The sequence below is a fragment of the Thunnus albacares genome, chromosome 22, assembly GCF_914725855.1.
Source record: "Thunnus albacares chromosome 22, fThuAlb1.1, whole genome shotgun sequence".
Taxonomy (NCBI): Eukaryota; Metazoa; Chordata; class Actinopteri; order Scombriformes; family Scombridae; genus Thunnus; species Thunnus albacares.
Window position 1 is genome coordinate 5,660,121 of NC_058127.1, and position 17,922 is coordinate 5,678,042.

General features: G+C 39.3%; 1 protein-coding gene across 1 annotated transcript in view; it reads right to left on the reverse strand.

Moving 5' to 3' along the window:
- Positions 1-236: 236 nt before the first annotated feature.
- The window catches only part of trpc5a (transient receptor potential cation channel, subfamily C, member 5a), a 164,128-nt gene continuing 146,442 nt past the window's right edge, over positions 237-17,922 (reverse strand). Inside the window, exons 14-18 of the mRNA XM_044342493.1 lie at positions 16,134-16,329; positions 14,869-15,078; positions 8,721-8,762; positions 4,310-4,399; positions 237-1,292 (exon numbers count right to left, since the gene is read on the reverse strand). Coding sequence (XP_044198428.1) covers positions 237-1,292; positions 4,310-4,399; positions 8,721-8,762; positions 14,869-15,078; positions 16,134-16,329 — 1,594 coding nt within the window. The remainder of the gene's footprint in view (positions 1,293-4,309; positions 4,400-8,720; positions 8,763-14,868; positions 15,079-16,133; positions 16,330-17,922) is intronic.

The window sequence follows — 17,922 nt, forward strand, 5'->3', positions numbered from 1 at the left end:
TTGGAAATCTCAGATAAACAGATGATGTCAAACTGTCTTTATGAACGTCTGCCATTTCAGGATCCCTCCTGTCCATGGCTGAACTCGTTCCGCTCTCGGAAACGTTGCATTTTAGATTTCCAGGATCCCGTCGGGTGTCCCCGTCCTCTCCACCTCTCTCTCTGTCTCTCTCCCTCCGTGTGTGTTCGACCACTTTGCAAACAAACAAAGAAAAACAGTCCGGGTGTCCGTCTCTCCTATAGCTGCGTGGTGACCGAGTCCTCTATGACCTCACAGCTGTCCTCTATGACATCGTCGCAGGGTCCCACCCACCCGCCCATCATCATCCGCCCGCCTCGTCCGTCCACGCCGCCCTCGCCCGCTCCTCCCACGCCTCCGCCCTGGAAAACGTCCTCGCTGGAGTCCAGGAGGCGCGAGCTGGACTCGGACATGTTGGAAGCACAGTGCAGGGATTGGCAGGGGCATGGGGGGGGGAGGGGCAGCGTCAGGAGCGAGTCCCGCCCGTTCGTTCTCCGCGGCGAGAACGAGGGGTTATTGATGTCGGCCGAGCGGCCCACCTCGTTCAGGTGAGTCTCGCTTCTGGTCACGCCGCTGAGTCCGAAGTCGGAGTGGCTGTGGCTCCCGAGGGGGCGGAGCAACCCGTCGGAGATGGTGTAGGAGGGCGGGGACTGGAGGGGGAGGGGCATGGGCGGGGCTTTGCGTTTGGAGCGTGAGAAAAGGTAGGAGAGGCGCTTGAAAGAGTCCGTCTTTGCTCCTGGAGACGAGAGGCGCTGCAGCCGGCTCCGCGTACGGGCGAACGACGAGGAGAACGAAGAGGAGAACGATGAAGACGGGGAGGGGAGGGCGCTGGTGGAGGACGGAGGGATGACGGTCGTCTTCAGCCCGTTGCTCTTTGGTTTCCCCTCCTCCTCCTCCTCCTCCCCCCATCCGATGCCTTCCTCCAGCTCCCCCTCCTCTTCCTCTCCTCTTTCTATCCGGGTCATTCCAGAAATGGAGCGCACCAAAGCGGAGACGCCGAGCGTCGGCGTCGGCCTTGTGTCGTCCTCCAGAGGAGTCATGAAGCTCACGCCCTTCGACTTCTGGCCTACGCTTACGCCTCCACCTACGCCTCCGCCTCCGCCTCCTCCTCCTCCGCTGCCGTCGCCGCCCGATTCGCTGTCGTCCTCCGAGGCCATGGCGCCATCGTCTCTCGTATTCTCACTGGAGGATGAGTAGTGTCGCCGGGGAGGACGCCGGTTACCGAGGAGATCCAGGACCTCGTAGCGGAAACTGGAGATGTCCTGCTTCAACTCCTGGAAAGAGAGAAGAAGAGCACCGTGAATTTAATATGATGTTGGTAATATTTTATAATAGTTATGTCTTAAATGAAAGTATCTTTATTTGTCACTTGAAAATATTTGAAACCACGAGGATGAAGGATAAAGCGAGAGAAAGAAATGTTATTGTAAGCGGAACAAGATCTACATAAAAAGACTTCAAATCAATCACAACATTGTGTTTCCTTTTGAAACTGGATGAATCATTTTACAACATGTTGAGGCTTGAAAATTTGATTAAACAAAATTTTTTTATCAGAACGGCTGCAATAATTATTGTAAAGCTTTAAAAGGAATAAATATCTGATATTTGGCGGTGGTGGAGGGGAGAACGAGAGAAAAACAGAGAAGAAGAGCGTGGTGAGGCGGGGAAGTGTTTCGAGATGAGACTGATGACTGAATGAGAGACGGGAGGTGAAACATCCTGTTTGTAGAGGCGCAGGGTGAAGAGGAGGGTAAGGACTCAGGAGGGTGGCGGTGAAGAGAGCGAGATCGAGGTCAAGAGACAAACAAAAGAGAGGAAGAGAGAGAGAGAGCGGATAAATGGAGGGAGTGAGAGAAGCGTGTGACTGAAGAGGGACGAGATTCACTTCATCTAACTAAATAAATCAATTAATTCACTTAATTAATTTGAAAGTATTTACTGTCACTGTTTTGTAACTTTACAGACCACTGAGAGTTTCATCATGTGACCCTTTTATCTACTGATGGGTTAAGATGACATATTGCGTCCTAGAAATAAATATTCTGAATGAGGAACTGCACTGATTTTACACATCAAAGTCAGTTTAAAGGTCTCGGGGAAGTATTACAACATATATGAAAAAAGTTTCTCCAACTTAAGTCAGTGTCCGTTGGGGATGAAGACTACTAAGTTTGAAAATGAAGGAAAAAAAAAAGAAAATCTGAGGTTGTGGAGTTAGAAAGAAGTGAGGTTACCAGACCTCTGTGTACCAAAAATACAATAAGATACAGTGAAAAATAACAAACAAAACACATAAATCATTGTGGAACTGGGAACATAAAACTTTTGTTTTCTTTTAAAAGGTAAGTTTTAAGAAGTGATGTAAAAAGACGTCACTGATTCTGCAAGTCTAATGACATCCTGATCACACTTCTTAAATAATTTGGAGTATCCTTAAAAAAAAAAATGTTTGTTTGTTATATGTTTGTGACAAAAAAAATATCAATATCAGCTGGGCTCCAATCCAAAGACATCACTTTTTAGGACGCATTTATCAATTAATGAAAAAACAGACTATAATGAAAACATTCCTGAGCCGGAGCTCCTGATATGATTGTCTCTGCCTCTTATTTAGCTCTATATAATATATAAACAATATGATCTATCATCAGTACAGCACCTCTGTGAGGCGAAGTGTCTCCTCAAAGGAAAACATGTATAACAGAAACGTGCATCATGTTGGTTTGCTGCTCAGCGCTGAAGCCAACTGGGGACAACAATTTTTATTTAGATTCAGTTCATGCACACGTCTACATAGACTTTCACTCCGTCTCTCTGCTTTCTTTCTCTAACAGACACACTGAACTGTGAGCCAAATAACGTACAGGGGACATATTCTGTTTGTTATTTACTGTTATGATGTCAGATATCGATGTTAAACATGATCAAATTTCATGATCATGATGTAAAAAAGCCAGGACTTCAACCTGCTCTGAACACTTTGTTTGTGATGGTTCTGTCTACCTTGCTGACGAGATGATCATAGTCTTAGTTGCTAAGCTTTTTCCATGTGTTGTTTGCGTTTTCCACTCATATATTTCAGCTTTAACATGTACAGATGTGTTTGAGAAGTTGACATTTCGAGTAAAGAATGAGAAAAAGAAATGAAATCCTACTAAAGTAGGCACATCAAGAGGGGGGACTTTAAAGAGACAGGAGCTAAAACAGCCTGTTTCAGTCAGAGGCTGAACTGAGAGGCTGCATAAAAGGCCAATGTAAGATAAATAAGGAGCTTTCTTGAACTGTAAATCATGCAAATATATTCCAATAGAGCCCCAGAATATAAATGTAGACCTGTAAATGTGCATGTTATGTCCTCTTTAAACTCACTAAATGTGAATCCTTTCGTTCTTTAAAATATAATCACAAGCTATTCCATCTTTTTTTCCTCACCCCAGGTGCCGTATGGGATCCAAATCCTGCATGTGGCTTTATTCCACAGACAATAAAACACTGTGATTTACTTCAGTGTACACCTGATACACAATTTAAACACACACTGCCTATTTGTGACTGCGCCTCTCTCTCTCTCTCATAAATGCACACACACATACACACACACACAGAAACACACTCAGGGTGTGAAAGTGATTCAGCTCGATGTGCACCTGATGTTGTTTTTGCAATGAAAACCCCAAAGGAACTTTCCACTTCAAAGCCCAGGCTAGGCTCCAGAGGCATCATGGGAAACAGACTCGCGGAGCTATAAAACAGCTCAGAATAATTCGCTGCTCAGAGGATTTGGGGGGGGGGGAAGAAAAACCCTCCACAAGGATTATCGACTATGAGCTGTTGGTATTGATCAGAGCTGTAGATTTTGGGAATGAGGAGGAGGAGGCAGAGCTTTAGAGTTGGCAGGTGGTCTAGTTATAAAAATATTTTAATCTTTTAATGCATCTTTGTTGTGACGAAGAACAGCTCTGCCTTTTTGGTATCAATAAAAGTCAGCGCTGCTTATTGCAGTGCAAACACAAGTGAATAGTTGCTGCGCATGTCGTGTTTCTGCAGAACGAGCTCTGCAAGGCATCAAGCGACAAACTAATACGATTTACTGCTAAACAATGTTTTATACTTATTATTTATACTCTTAAGTGTTTCAGCAGAAACGATGTGACACGAAACCAAAGCGGGATTCAGGCACGCTGCTGCCAAGTGTAGATTTTTTTTTTTGTTGTTGCTCTTTTTTTTTGGCTCCCCATCAGCCGTCACCATGACAACAGCAGCTCGCCCCCGGTTTTAAAGCACCCACCTTGAAGTTCTCCTCCGTCAGTCCCTCGTCCGTCTTGGCGCTGCGTATCATGGCCGCCACGTACCTCTTCACCAGGTTCCGGATTACTTCCTGTTGGAGACAGTCGCCATGGTTACTGAACATGCTCACTTGCTGTGCTGCTATTCTATTGTTTTTTTTCAACATGTTTTTCTTTACTTTTATATTTTACTATCTTGTTATCTCACTATTTTTGTATCATTTATAAAGTTTTCTATATGAGTTCTATCTTTTAATGGGCTGATATAGTTTGTGTCATAATGTTAACAGTATTAAAAATAAGCTTTTTTCCAAGTTTAAAGCAAGTAGTTTAAAAATATCTCATCAGAACCAAAATTAAGGACATATGAAACAAAAGTTTGGCCCTGAATCATAGAGCATGTTGCATCTCGCTTATCTAGAAGCCAGACAACTCGAGTTCAGATGAGAGTTGCTGTTCTTCCTCTCACTGCTGAGTTTGGCAGATTCAGAAATATTCAGGAAGGAAACAGATTGTACGAGCTTTGTGATTTGGAAGAATTGGAAAGTGAGTCTCATTTTCTTTTGTACTGTACACAATATGATGATTCAAAAGTGTCAGTTTTCCATGAAATGGGCAGACAAAACTGGAAATATTCTGGTGTTCAGACGATAAAAAATTGGAGAGCTGTTTAAGTTTTGTGTTTAAAGGATAGATGCACAATATTTCAAGTCTATCTTAAAAACAACAGTCAGGTTTTCCTCGCTGTAATCATTCCTCCTGTTCATACTGGCCATTAAAAACTCCCTTTCAAATATGCTTACAATGTTAGTGATGGAGGCCAAAATCCACAGTCCTTGTTTGAGCAAAAATATATTTCAAAGTTTATCTGAGGCTAATGTGAGGCTTCAGTTGTCCACATTAGTCAAATTAGGTGGATATCTTCCAAGGTTGAAGTGTTTTTTTGTGTCTCTACAGACAGTAGTGAGAGGATAGTAACAAAAAGAGGGAAATTTTCAGTAAAAATGTGGTAACTTTGGAAGATATCCACTTGATTTGACTCATTCGGATGACTTTAGCTTCTGATAAACTTTCAAATACGTTTTTTGCATGAAACAAGGGCTGTGGATTTTCCCTTATATCCCTTATATTAAAACTGCATCAAGGATGGGATCTTTTAATTGCCAGTATGAACAGGAGGAATGATTACAGCAAGCTAAACCAATTTCAATGTTCATATGAGCACCTGACTACCACTCTAAGACAGACTTGAAAAATTGTGAACATATTCTTTAATTTCCCCCCAAAAGCCTGGAAAAGAAGGCAAGATGGATTATTTAATCAGTATTTAAAGTATTAAACAGTAAATGCTGTTGTGATTTTTTTTTGTTTTATTATTTGAAAATGTATATGCAGCTTTCTGGATCTGGCTTATATGAATTTGTGGTGTCTTGTAAACAGGATAAAAAATCATTATTCATATATTATTTTTTCTAGGAAACTTCTAAGGACATTTTTAGGCTCAGTGTTACTATATAAGAGACGTTTGCTATTTTTAATAGTCTCTAACCTGATGGACTGAAACTGTTTAATTTCTTTTTAGGGTGTAAAAAAATACTTGTGAGAAGTAATTACACACACTGTTGTCAATGTTTTTATAGACTCAGTACTGTGTGTTCATTTTAAACTCACTGGTTGATCATCAAGTGCAGCTGAATTCAACCTGACGTAAGAAATTTAAATGTTATTGTCTCATTAAGTAATCAGCCAATGAGGCGTATGACCCTTATTGATTTAACGACCAAAGACAAATTTCACCAGCATTTGGTGCTCAGTGGGTGGTAATTCAAACACACACACACACACACACACACACACACACACACACACACACACACACACACACACACTGCATCCTCCCACAGTCAACACCTGTGACTGCCAAACAGGACGGTCTGGCACGCTGTCACTCTCCGCCTCTGCCAAACACACCACACACTCACTGTTAAAGTGAAGGACAGATTCCTACAACAATCCTTAAAAAACATGGACGGATATCAAAGTAACAATCGTCACTGCCAAATACAAAGTACTGGCATTCCTGCGTTTGTAGTCGCTGCCAGAGCTGAGGTGTCAGGATACAAGAGATCGGTCTCGGATGATTTGCTGCTACAAATTCCTACAAAAATCCCCGAAAGCTGGACATCAAAACGACGGTCACGGCTGCCAAATACAATATACTGTTATTTTACTTATGAACACAAGTGTTGAAGAGTTTAAAAAAAAGGTGCTTTCTCCCACTTTAACTTATATTAGGGGACAGCTTTTTTTAAAAAAAAAAAAAAAAACTCTAAACATTCTCTAAAACTTTCAATGCTGAGAAGGTTAAACACATCAGCTTACTTTGCAGCTAATAAAAAACAGATGATAAATTCCTCCAATAAAGCCAAGAACATAAAAAATCTCTTGACAATTGGTTAAAAGTGGTTGTTAGGTACATGAAACTGCTTTTGACTGAAAAGTGGGAGACTGGAGACAATTTTAATAACTTTTACCCTGCCAAAGTTCCTAGAACTATCAAAAGTCCACCTTTAACATTAAACACTAGCGAGGCAGCTGGATTGTTACTGCAGAATCTGACGGTGGTTCAGACCAATCAGCTTCCTGGAACTACTGGCAGCTACGTGATTGGTTTAGGTGTGACGATAGCGAGAAGTAATTGTCAGTGATAGATGGCGATAGACAGATTGGTTCATCCAATCACCTGCCAAGTATTTTTTTTTTAAAGTGCCTGCCCTTTTCCAAACAGTTTCCAAGGACGACTTTTCAGCTGGTTCTGTGTAACAAACCATCTGGCTCGTCAGGTTATTAAACACTGAACCCTCACAGAATTCAACTTCACATTACCGTCAGTGCAGGAAGATGCATATATAGATGCATTATATGAAGGAGTTTTTGACCACGAGTAGCAATGTTTTTACAAGCGGGTCCTGGTTTTGTGTTGTACCTCCCACTGATTTCACGCTATTCCAACATAATGTCATCAGTGATGCTGGGTGTCAGAGGTGGAACAATCTTTAAACTCTCAACCAGAGAGGAGAGTGAAACACTGCTTTTCAGCCTGGTGTTACAGGATCTGGCTGCCATTTTTCTTTTTGTCAATAGATTTCATGTGCAGAGCCAAACCAACAATGAGTTGATCTATTTACAAGTATTGTGTGTATGTGTGTCCAAAGCCTGATATATCTTATTCCTCTGTGCTGTAAACCTCCGTTGTTGTCCAAAAACTATAAAAAAAAAATGTCAGTGAGTCACATTGTTGCACTGGGGGACATGTTCTTTCATCACAAAGATTACAGTCACGTTAGTTTGTTTAGAAACTGCTCCAAAGACTAATAATAGCAATCATGTTTTCAGTCTCCGGAGAGTAGTTCCATAGTAGTAAAGTGCTTTACTAGCATCCCTTCAGCCTCAGTCAAGAGGTTGTGAAAACAAGCTAGTGAAACTCTGTCAAAGGCGTTTGCCTTACACAGAACTACTCTCCAGAGACTGAAAATGTGATTGCTGTTATTAGTCTTTGAAGCTGTTTCTAAACAATCTACCGTGAACACTGCCTTCATGATGAAGGAACATGTTACCCAGTGCAGCAGTGTGGCTCAATCATGTGTTTTTAATGGTTTTTGGACAACAATGGAGGTCTACAGCACAGAGGAATAAGATTTATCAGGCTTTGGATACACACATAATACTTGTAAGTAGATCAATTCATTATTAATATAGAAAATCGCCAGCGAAATCCTTTAAAAGTTTAAAAGTATAAGACTTAACTTTAAAGCCCCACTTTTAGCATTTATAAGTAGTATACAAACATGGTATATGGTTCATAATTCACTTTAATGTAGGTTTACTCAGATATACGGACATTTTTAAGTGTTTATTAATGTACAGTACTTGTCAGCAACTATTAATTCTCTTATATATTCATACAGCAACCTCCAGTAATGGATGCCCACAACAGAAGTTATAGTTGTTGACAAATTTATCAACAAACACTTATATCTACTTAAAACTACATTACAATGTGTTATAAATGTGTTATAATGTGTTTATTAACTTCTTGTATACTGCTTAATAAATGCTTAATTGGGGGACTTTAAAGTCTGTTGCATCTGTAACCACACCCAACAGTGATGTCACAGTGTACTCTATCAGTACACTGTGACATCACAGGAAGGAGGTGAGAAGTTAAACTAGTTTGAGTTGCTGTGACGTTTTTCGTGTTATGTTGTGGAAACCATCAGATACTCAGGTTGTTGGGAGGATTGTGTTGGTCTTAAGACGACACACACACACACACACACACACATACACACACACACATACACACACACACCTCTACACACTGTAAACAAACAAACATGAAGCTGTACAGACCTGGTAATGCTGATTTTGTATCAGACTGTCAGCGTGACGTTCCTGCAAAGAGAAAAAAAAAAAAAAAGGGATCACGTTAAACACATTCATCACCACATCTCTCCATCTGTCTCTGTTTTTTCGTCCATCTTCTTCTTCTGTCTTTCTCTACACCCATCCATCTATCTTGTTTTCCTCTATGCCAACCTGATTATACATCTGAAAATGAAACATGTCCAGAGTTTTTTTTATTTTTTATTTGAAACAGCGACGCTCTCTCTTGAAAAAATGATTAATGGTACCAAACTAAAACAAAAAAAGAAAGCAGGTAATGAATTGCCTTTGGCTGGTAGAATGACACTTTTACAGCCTGAATCCTCCATATTGCAGAGATGTTGAATAATGAACTTCAGTTAATCATCCCCCTCCCCACACTCAAGAGTGGATATATAACATTTTGGAGTGAGAACTTCTGCTCTTCATTTACATTTTAGGCCTTTAGCGAACGCTTTCATCCAGAATTATAATCATCTGCGTGACAGAAATGAGCAGAAATCTATCTTTGCCATAAAAAAAAACGTCTCTTCTCACCTCATCAAATGATTGAGCCAATTGAATCAAGTGTACTGAGAGCGTTCGGGTTATTTTTAGAGACCTACAGCATCACAGCGGACCTATATTATTCATTGATTTTTCACTCTTTTAAACAATTCCTGTGTTCAGTGATGCAAAAGAAAGTGTTATTCATGCAATATTTATCAAAACAACAGAGCGTTTGCAAAGATAGACAACAAAGAGTGGAAATAAGAGAAACAGACACGATACATTTGCATGAAAATTGGAAAACAATAAAGAGGTATTTCAGCACAATCGGTTCACAATTTGTCAAGTTTGTCTTAAAACACTAGTCAGGTGAACATTGAAACATGTTTTTCTTGCTGTAATCATTCCTCCTGTTCATACTGACCATTAGAAGATCCCTTCATAATGTACTTACAATGTAAGTGATGGAAGTCTGTATTTAAAAGTTTATTTGAAGCTAATATAAAGCTTAAAAATTTGTCAAAACAGATCATTATCTTTGAAAGTTACTGTCTTTTTAGTGCCGAAGTCCCTCTTTTAGTTATGGTCCATCCACTGCAGTTGAACAGGAAAACATCGTCCATGGAGACACAAAAGGGCAATTTTTTGTACTAAAAAGACTGAAACTATGGAAGATATTCACTTTGTTTGACCAACGCTGACGGCTGTAGCCTCATATCATCATCAAATAAGCTTTTAAATACATTGTTCCATTGTAATAATACATAATAGATGACTTGCTGCTGTCACTTTAGCAGACCAACCAATTCACCTTAAAGGACAGATTTTTTTTAAAATCTGTCCTTAAACAACAATCAGGTGCCTGAATGAACAGTGAAACTGGTTTTTTCTTGCTGTAATCATTCCTCCTGCTCATACTGACCATTAGAAGATCCCTTTATAATGCACTTACACTGGGACTGATGGGGGACAACAATGTATTTAAAAGCTTATTTGATGATGATATGAGGCTACAGCCGTCAGCGTTGGTCAAACAAAGTGAATATCTTCCACAGTTACAGTCTTTTTAGTAAAAAAATTCCCCTTTTGTGTCTCCATGGACGATGTTTTCCTGTTCAACTGCAGTGGACGGATCATAACAAAAAGAGGGACTTCGGCACTAAAAGGACAGTAACTTTGAAAGATATTGATTTGTTTTGGCAAATTTTGAAGCGTCATATAAGCTTCAAATAAAACACATTTTTGCACAGGAGGAGGACTGTGGGTTTTGTCCCCCATCACTTCCATTGTTAAGGTCATTATGAAGGGATCTTCTAATGGTCAGTATGAACAGGAGGAATAATTACAGCAAGAAAAACATGTTTCAATGTTCACCTGACTAGTGTTTTAAGACAAACTTGACAAATTGTGAACCAATTGTGCTGAAATACCTCTTTATTGTTTTCTAATTTGAATGCAAATTCACTTTGTTTGACCAACGCTGACGGCTGTAGCCTCAGATCATCATCAAATAAGCTTTTAAATACATTGTTGTCCCCCATCACTCCCACTGTAAGTGCATTATAATGGGATCTTCTAATGGTCAGTATGAACAGGAGGAATGATTACAACAAGAAAAAAACATGTTTCAGTGTTCACCTGACGGTTGTTTTAAGATAGACATTGTGAATCTTTCCTTTAAGGTGAATCGGTTGCTCTGCAGCAAGTCATCTATTATGTATTATTGTTTACTGTGGTAACAGAAGTCACTATCTCCTCTACACACCTGTGGATGATTACTTTTTCTTCTCTTGTGTTTTTCTGATGAAATCATTCAAGAAGTGACTTTTTTTGTTGTTTTTGAAGAGCTGCTGTCAAGTCCTTAAAGTGTGTTAAGAGGCCTTTTAATCATGAAGTTTGATTTCTCTGAGTTCTCTGAGACAAAGGTAGGTGTTGAAGAGTCTTGTCTAAGGACTCTTCATCACTTACACTGATGAACACTGATGAACTTTTGGTTACCGGACAGTCGCCTCCTGCGCTCGACAGCGTCATTCATCAAAATCTGGTTATCGAACGGTTCGGGTGCAGCTACACGAGGGAAATCAAGCTTGTTTGGTCGACATGTAGAAGACCCGAGTTTCTTATGAAGAGCAGAATAAAGTCCGGCAGGTAACCAGACAGCAGCTGTTCTTTGATTCTGCAGTAAGAGTTCATGTGAGGTGAAGGCTTTCAACCAGACTGTCTCAATCTTTATTGACACAAAAGGTAAAACATCTGGTTTTATTGTGATCTTCAACAGAAACAGAAACAGCAAAAAGACTGAATTAAAAAAAGTTATTATGTTTGTTACAAAAAAAATATCCAGGACTTTATTTGTGTTGTTTTGATTGAAAAACAGATTTTAGAAAATAATTAATATGAAAAAAAATCTAATTTAAAATGTTTATTAGTGCACACTGTATTTTAATATGTTTTGGGTACTTTTTAGTTACTTAGAAGTGAATAAACATCAATTAATTTGTTTTTTCTTATCACTTTTCTCTTTACTTTGACTAACCACAACACTTTTTTTTACAAGAGGACATTATTTCCTTGGATTTAATTTTACTTGGTGTCTTCTTGCAACAACAAACAACCAGTTCTGGATGTGTGAGTTTATACAATCTGAGTGAGAACTCGTTCATACAGAAACTTCTCCTTTTAAAAAAATGGAATATATGAAAATACATTGATAATAAAAATTATGAGCCTTAAACTTAAAGTGTTTTTGGTTGTCAGTTTGTTGTCAAGTGAGGATCTTTCTCAAAGTTTCCTTCATGTTAAGCAAAGTCAAACTTGGAAATTCTGGTTGTTTAGCTTCCTTCAATTTCTGACTTAAAAGTGTTTTTACTCTGATTTTTATTATATTATATTTACAGATTTGTATGATACAGTCTACTAATTTATTTCTGTCTCACACACACAGAGTCATATTCCACCACCATCTTCTTCTGCCTTTTCTGTCATATTCTCTCTCCGTGTTTCGCATTTTATTCTGGTTTTCAGTCGATATTCAATGTTTCACTTCACTGTTTCCATTTCATTTTCATCATGTTTCACTCTCGTCTAAATCATCCACGCTTCTTCTCTCTCTCTCTCTCTCTCACTGTTGTGCATTAACACACACACACACACACACACACACACATGCACGCATATCTCATGCTGTTTTTCTGCTTACTTTGTCAACACACATGCACGCACACATTTAAACACACACACACACACACACACCGGCACTCTCCCTTGATCAGATCTCTGCAGCGCTGTGTGGCTCTGTGAACTTATGTGGGCTGGTTGGCTTATATAACTCAGCTGACTGCAGCTGAGGTGAACATGCCAGCTGCACTGTGTGTGTGCATGTGTGTGTGTGTGTGTGTGTTTGTGAAAAAGCCTTGTCATTCTGTGCTGCTTGCTCACAGTCTCTCTCTCTCTCTCTCTCTCTCTGCAGATGACTGGACTGTTGATTTTAAATGTGTTTATCGGGACGTGTTTCTCCGCTGATGTTCCCTCTGTGCTCATAAACACAAAGCTGATGTCAATCTATGAGCTGTGTGTTTGTATTTCAGTAAAATAGCTTCTTTTTTTGTACTCTTACAGTAACTCCTCTCTCACACTGAGCAAGTTGGTTTCTGCTCTGATCGATTGTGAGCTCTGGATTTATTTGTTTAATAGTGATTTTCCACCAATAAACTACAATTCTTTCTTTGTTTTGGTGTTTATTATAGACTGTGATCTATTATCACCTAAATTTAGTTATATTACATTGTTTTTTAATACATAAAGTATCTTAACTGGTCTTACTGTGATTAATCAGGACTAACATAATAAATACGATCCAACAGGACAAGAGGTTACTATAATTAAAAGGAAGGATTTCTTTTACAACTTGGGTTGTATTTTCAAAGTTTTGCTTCATCATTTCTATCCTTTATGGTAATATTTTATTCACTCAAATGACTTGAAACGTGCAGTTAAACAGGAACAAGTGTCAGCCAGTCACATAGGTTGTAAACAAACCCTCAGTTCAGTTTTATTATTTAACCCACTTTCCACTTTTTTGGAGGTAAAACTGCAAGTGATCACATCTGATATCTTCATAATAATTCCTCATTGTGTAGAAAAACTCCTGTATGTGTGCACACAACTACAACAAGTACAGTATGTCAAAGTTGAAGCAAGGAGTCTTAAGAGCACGTTTTACTAAATCAAGAGTTCATTTTCTCTGGTTATTGTCAGAACTTTTTGAAACCGTGGCCAAGACGACACCTGAGTTTTGATATCAATACTGAAATGACGGTCAAGAACGATCTTTAATCTTTTAGTTTCATGTAGTCATACGTCCCTAAAATTGTATTAAACTGGAAAAGTTGTGGCTTACATTGGAAAATATCTGTTCAAAGAATATGCAAATAAGACCTGACAAAGCATTAAATTGCTAAGTTTCAATACAGTTTCAGTTTTTAATACACATTTCATTCGAAGCTGAGCCCTACTCTTTTACAATCTGTGTGATGATTTGAGCTTCACATGTTCCTGTTGGACTCTGAGCAATGAACGGTGAGTAAAGTCTCATCATGACTGATAGAAACAGCGTCCAAACCGGCAAAAATAATAATAAAATGTCCCTTCAACTCGTGTAAACCAACAGTACCGTTCGCAGTAACCAGACCTCAGTTTGCATGTAAAGCCTGTGAATCCTCCGGTGACTTGTTAACATGGATATCAGCATATGGCCTTTTAGCCTGGCTGAGGCTCGTGCAGCTTGTTTGCATGACTGTTCAGTGACGGACATATGGCCACGCCAGCATATTAGTCTACACATGAATTAATAAAACATTTATACATGTTTACTGTTTTTTTCGTCTGCAGCTGCTGTTTTGTAGAAAAGCAGAATAATTTAGAATAATGTGAACGATGATGTAACTGTGTAAAATAGTGGCTTTATATAATAGATTAAAAAACAACTATACATATACTCTGGTTCTGTCCATCCGTGTTTAACTTACTGGGCCGAATGCTTGACCCTAACCACCCTTTCAGTCAGCATCTTTACTCTTTCTCTTTATCCCAAAAAAATGTAATCGTCTTCATCACTTTATTGGCTAGAAGGTTGATCCTGATGAAGTGGAAATCTCCTGCATTCCTGTCTCATACACATCGGATTCGGGACGTGCTACGCTTTCTTAACTTGGAGAAAATAAGACCAAGGAAGGTCCAGTGTCAAGGTCTGGGTCCCTTTTCTCAAGTATATCAAGAATACTAACCATAACCCTAACCATAACCCTAACCATAACCCTAACCCTAACGGGGGAAGGTGTGGTGATGTGAGGTTTTGTTCTGTTTTAATGAATAGAGGTGCAACATTAATGTGCTGTTGAACATCCTCATTATTACGTGTTTTCGTTGTTTTCCAGTTTGCTCGTGTTATTGTTCAAGGTCTAGCAGATTCAGTGCTCACTTCTTTATAAAAATACATGTCTTAAAAAAGGTAATTGTATTTGTCTTTGATACAAATGTATAAAATCCTGCAAAACCCAATAAAAAGAAGCTTTAAAAAAAACTGAGAGTGTAAAAACAGAAGCATGTCAAGAACTGTAACGCTCACCGTGAACTCTCGGAGGTTTTCACATTTGTGCGTGTCCTCCCCGGGCGGCTGGCCTCTCCTGCACAGCTTGTTGTGGAGCCACATGAGCAGGTACCAGATGGACTTGGGGCTGGGGATGATGTTGAACGGAGGCGGCAGCGTCCCGCCCTCGTCGAAGTAGCTCATCCACAGCTTGGTGCGGGCAAACTTCCACTCGATGTCGGCGTGGTCCTGGAGGACGACGACAAGACGGTTAGCTAGTGGCGGGGGATTTTTAACTTTGAATTAAATTTGGATGAAAACAATGAAAGTGACATAATGCTTAATGACCAGTTATCCCAGAATAACTGTACTCTGACATGTTGATGTTGGGAGACACAACTGTTCTCAGACAAGGTGTCAAATTAGATGACCTGTCGTCAAAGGAACAAGCACAGATTTTTTTGTCTCAGATCTAAAATATTTGTCGTGTAGTCTGCACCGGGCTGATCTCACGTGTGTTGTGCACGTCTGGAGCACAAACAATCCTGGATCTGTAAGCATGTATTCATCCTGCATGACGAAATGTCAGGAAATATTAGTCATCTTGATTGTTGTCAGCTCAACAAAAAGATCAGTGATTGAAAGAATTCTGTGGGAAATTTTTTGGTAAAACTTTTAGACGTCTGTCACAAGATCTGTTTTTCCGTAAAAAGATAATATAACAGTTAATAACTACAACTAGCTGCCTCAATCATAGCACACTGAACTGGAGCTTTTGAGCCATAAAAGTCAGGAAAAATATGCAGGAGGGAGCTGAAGGGGAACAGAAGTAACAGACTATTGCATTGCTGCTCTCCCGTCTTGTTGTGTTGCTAAGAAAAGAGCTCCGCTAACTCAACTTTTTAATGCATCTTTTAAGTGTCTCTGTCCCACTTTGTGTGTGTCTGTTAAAAGAGAGCTGCAGATATTAAACCTGCTTTTCCCAGATGTTAAACTTCAGACGCAATTTCCTCTACTGCAGCCGTTAGTCTGTAGTAATAAAACAGGTGCAGCAGCTATTTGTATGAATTTCCATTCCCTCCTCTCATACTTGGTGCCTCTAAACAGGAATGAATAATATTTAAATTTGAAATTTGTCTGTTTAAGTGCCTAAAAAAGGGCTGCAAATCTTCAATTTGATATAAAACCATTAAAACCAGCAAATAAACACACCAGGAAGCTACAACCAGCAACTTTACTGCCTGAAAATAATGAACTTTGTTTCATTTGATGAATCATTTCAACATTTCCCAGCCTTAACTCACAGCGATGAGTTGGTAGGAGTTGTTCATCATGGCGATCAGCATGTTGAGCAGAACCACCAGCGAGATGACGTTGTACGTTCCGAACATGGTCGCCCCGACGAACTCTGTGAACTCGTGCCGGGCCTTCACGTTGGTGACGTACAGGTTTAAAAGACCAAATATGGACCAGAACAGAGACTGGAGAGTCTCAAATAACCTGCAGAGACAGAGAAGAGAAACTTTAGTTGTGAAGAATTCTTCAAAAGAGTCCAACAAAGAGCCGCGAAGGCATTCAAACACTTTAAAATAAAGAATACAACAAAGCCAGACATGAATTATAAATCAAACCACAGATGAAGAAGAGGAAGCTAAAGTGACACATAAAAACAAATTTTCTCTATAAAAACCTGTCTGTAACACTGAAGAAGTAAATTATTGCAACATTATTTTGAAGTTTGCAGTGATTTTGTCTCGGAAACAATCTTTCCTCACACAGAGTGTCAAACAGCAAACACAACAAATTTAAACTTGTTTTACATTCAATAGACACTCAAATGGTTCCAGACAACAAGGTTGACATGAGGTTATTTATATGTACTTCAAACCAAACCCGAGAAGCAGATATTAAACGTCTTTCTGGCTAAAAGCAGACGAACGTTAACGTCTGACAGACAGAAATTCATCATGTCTGAGCTCTGATGCTCCTGTTGATATTTCTTCATGTCTCTCTAACTCTCGTGTACACCGGAGATGGTGAATGACAGCAAATACACAGAACAGATAATTGCATCACGCTCAGCTCAAGTTACAAGACTCCGTTATCAGACAACAACTGCCAAAATCTCTTTGTGTGGAGGATGACTGGTAACCAAAAGTCTGTCCAGTAAATGAGCTAAATTTGTGTTGTACAGCATGAATGTGAAGCCGGATGTTAATGAAAATGAAGTCCTTCCACTGAGGATTAAGATGGTAATTTATGCTCAAATCCTTCCTGGTATAAATAAATGTGGAGTATAAAAACCACACTGGTTAAAAGTAGTTTATATCTACACAGGGAAATCTAGAAAAACAGACATCCAGCAACTTTTAGACGGAATAACTTGACACAAAATGTGCATCCAGATGGCAACAAAAACACACTCAGAGATTCATTGTAACAAGGAGAAGAAAGTACAGCTCCCACATCAACATGCTTCAATACATAAAAGGATCATAAACAACATAAAAGTTAAACATTGGCAAACAGCATGAAGTTTGTTCTTAACCTTGGAGAAAAATGATCTTAACTCAAGGTCCACTTACTAGCTTTTTTTTCCTCAGAGCTTCAGTCCTAAAAAAAAAGTGCTGAAAATGTACTTTGAGAAAAAAACTATATCAGGATAATTTTTGATAACCTGAGCTAACCCTAAATATCAACACTATCCCTGTCTTCACACTGAAATGCTTTCATTGTGAAGCAAATACAGGAAGTGATGACTTCCTATCAGCAGTAGATTAAAGGGAAGCTCCACTGATTTTACACATCAAAGTCAGTTTACCTGTCATGTTTTGTACTAATGTACTCAGCCTGTGAAATGACCACTGAGTCTAAACTTCATCTGTAGTCTTCTCATTAGTGCAGGTACTCTTGCTTTTAATTTGACAAGTTTACATTATTAATTTCTAACTGACATTGTGGTTGTGTGTGATGTGCTGTTGTGTGTAGCTTTGTATTTTGTATTTTGTGTGGTGTGTACTGTGTGTTTTTTTGCTTTGTACTGTTTGTTGTTGTGCTGTTGTATGTTGTGCTGTGTTTGATTGTGGGGGACTG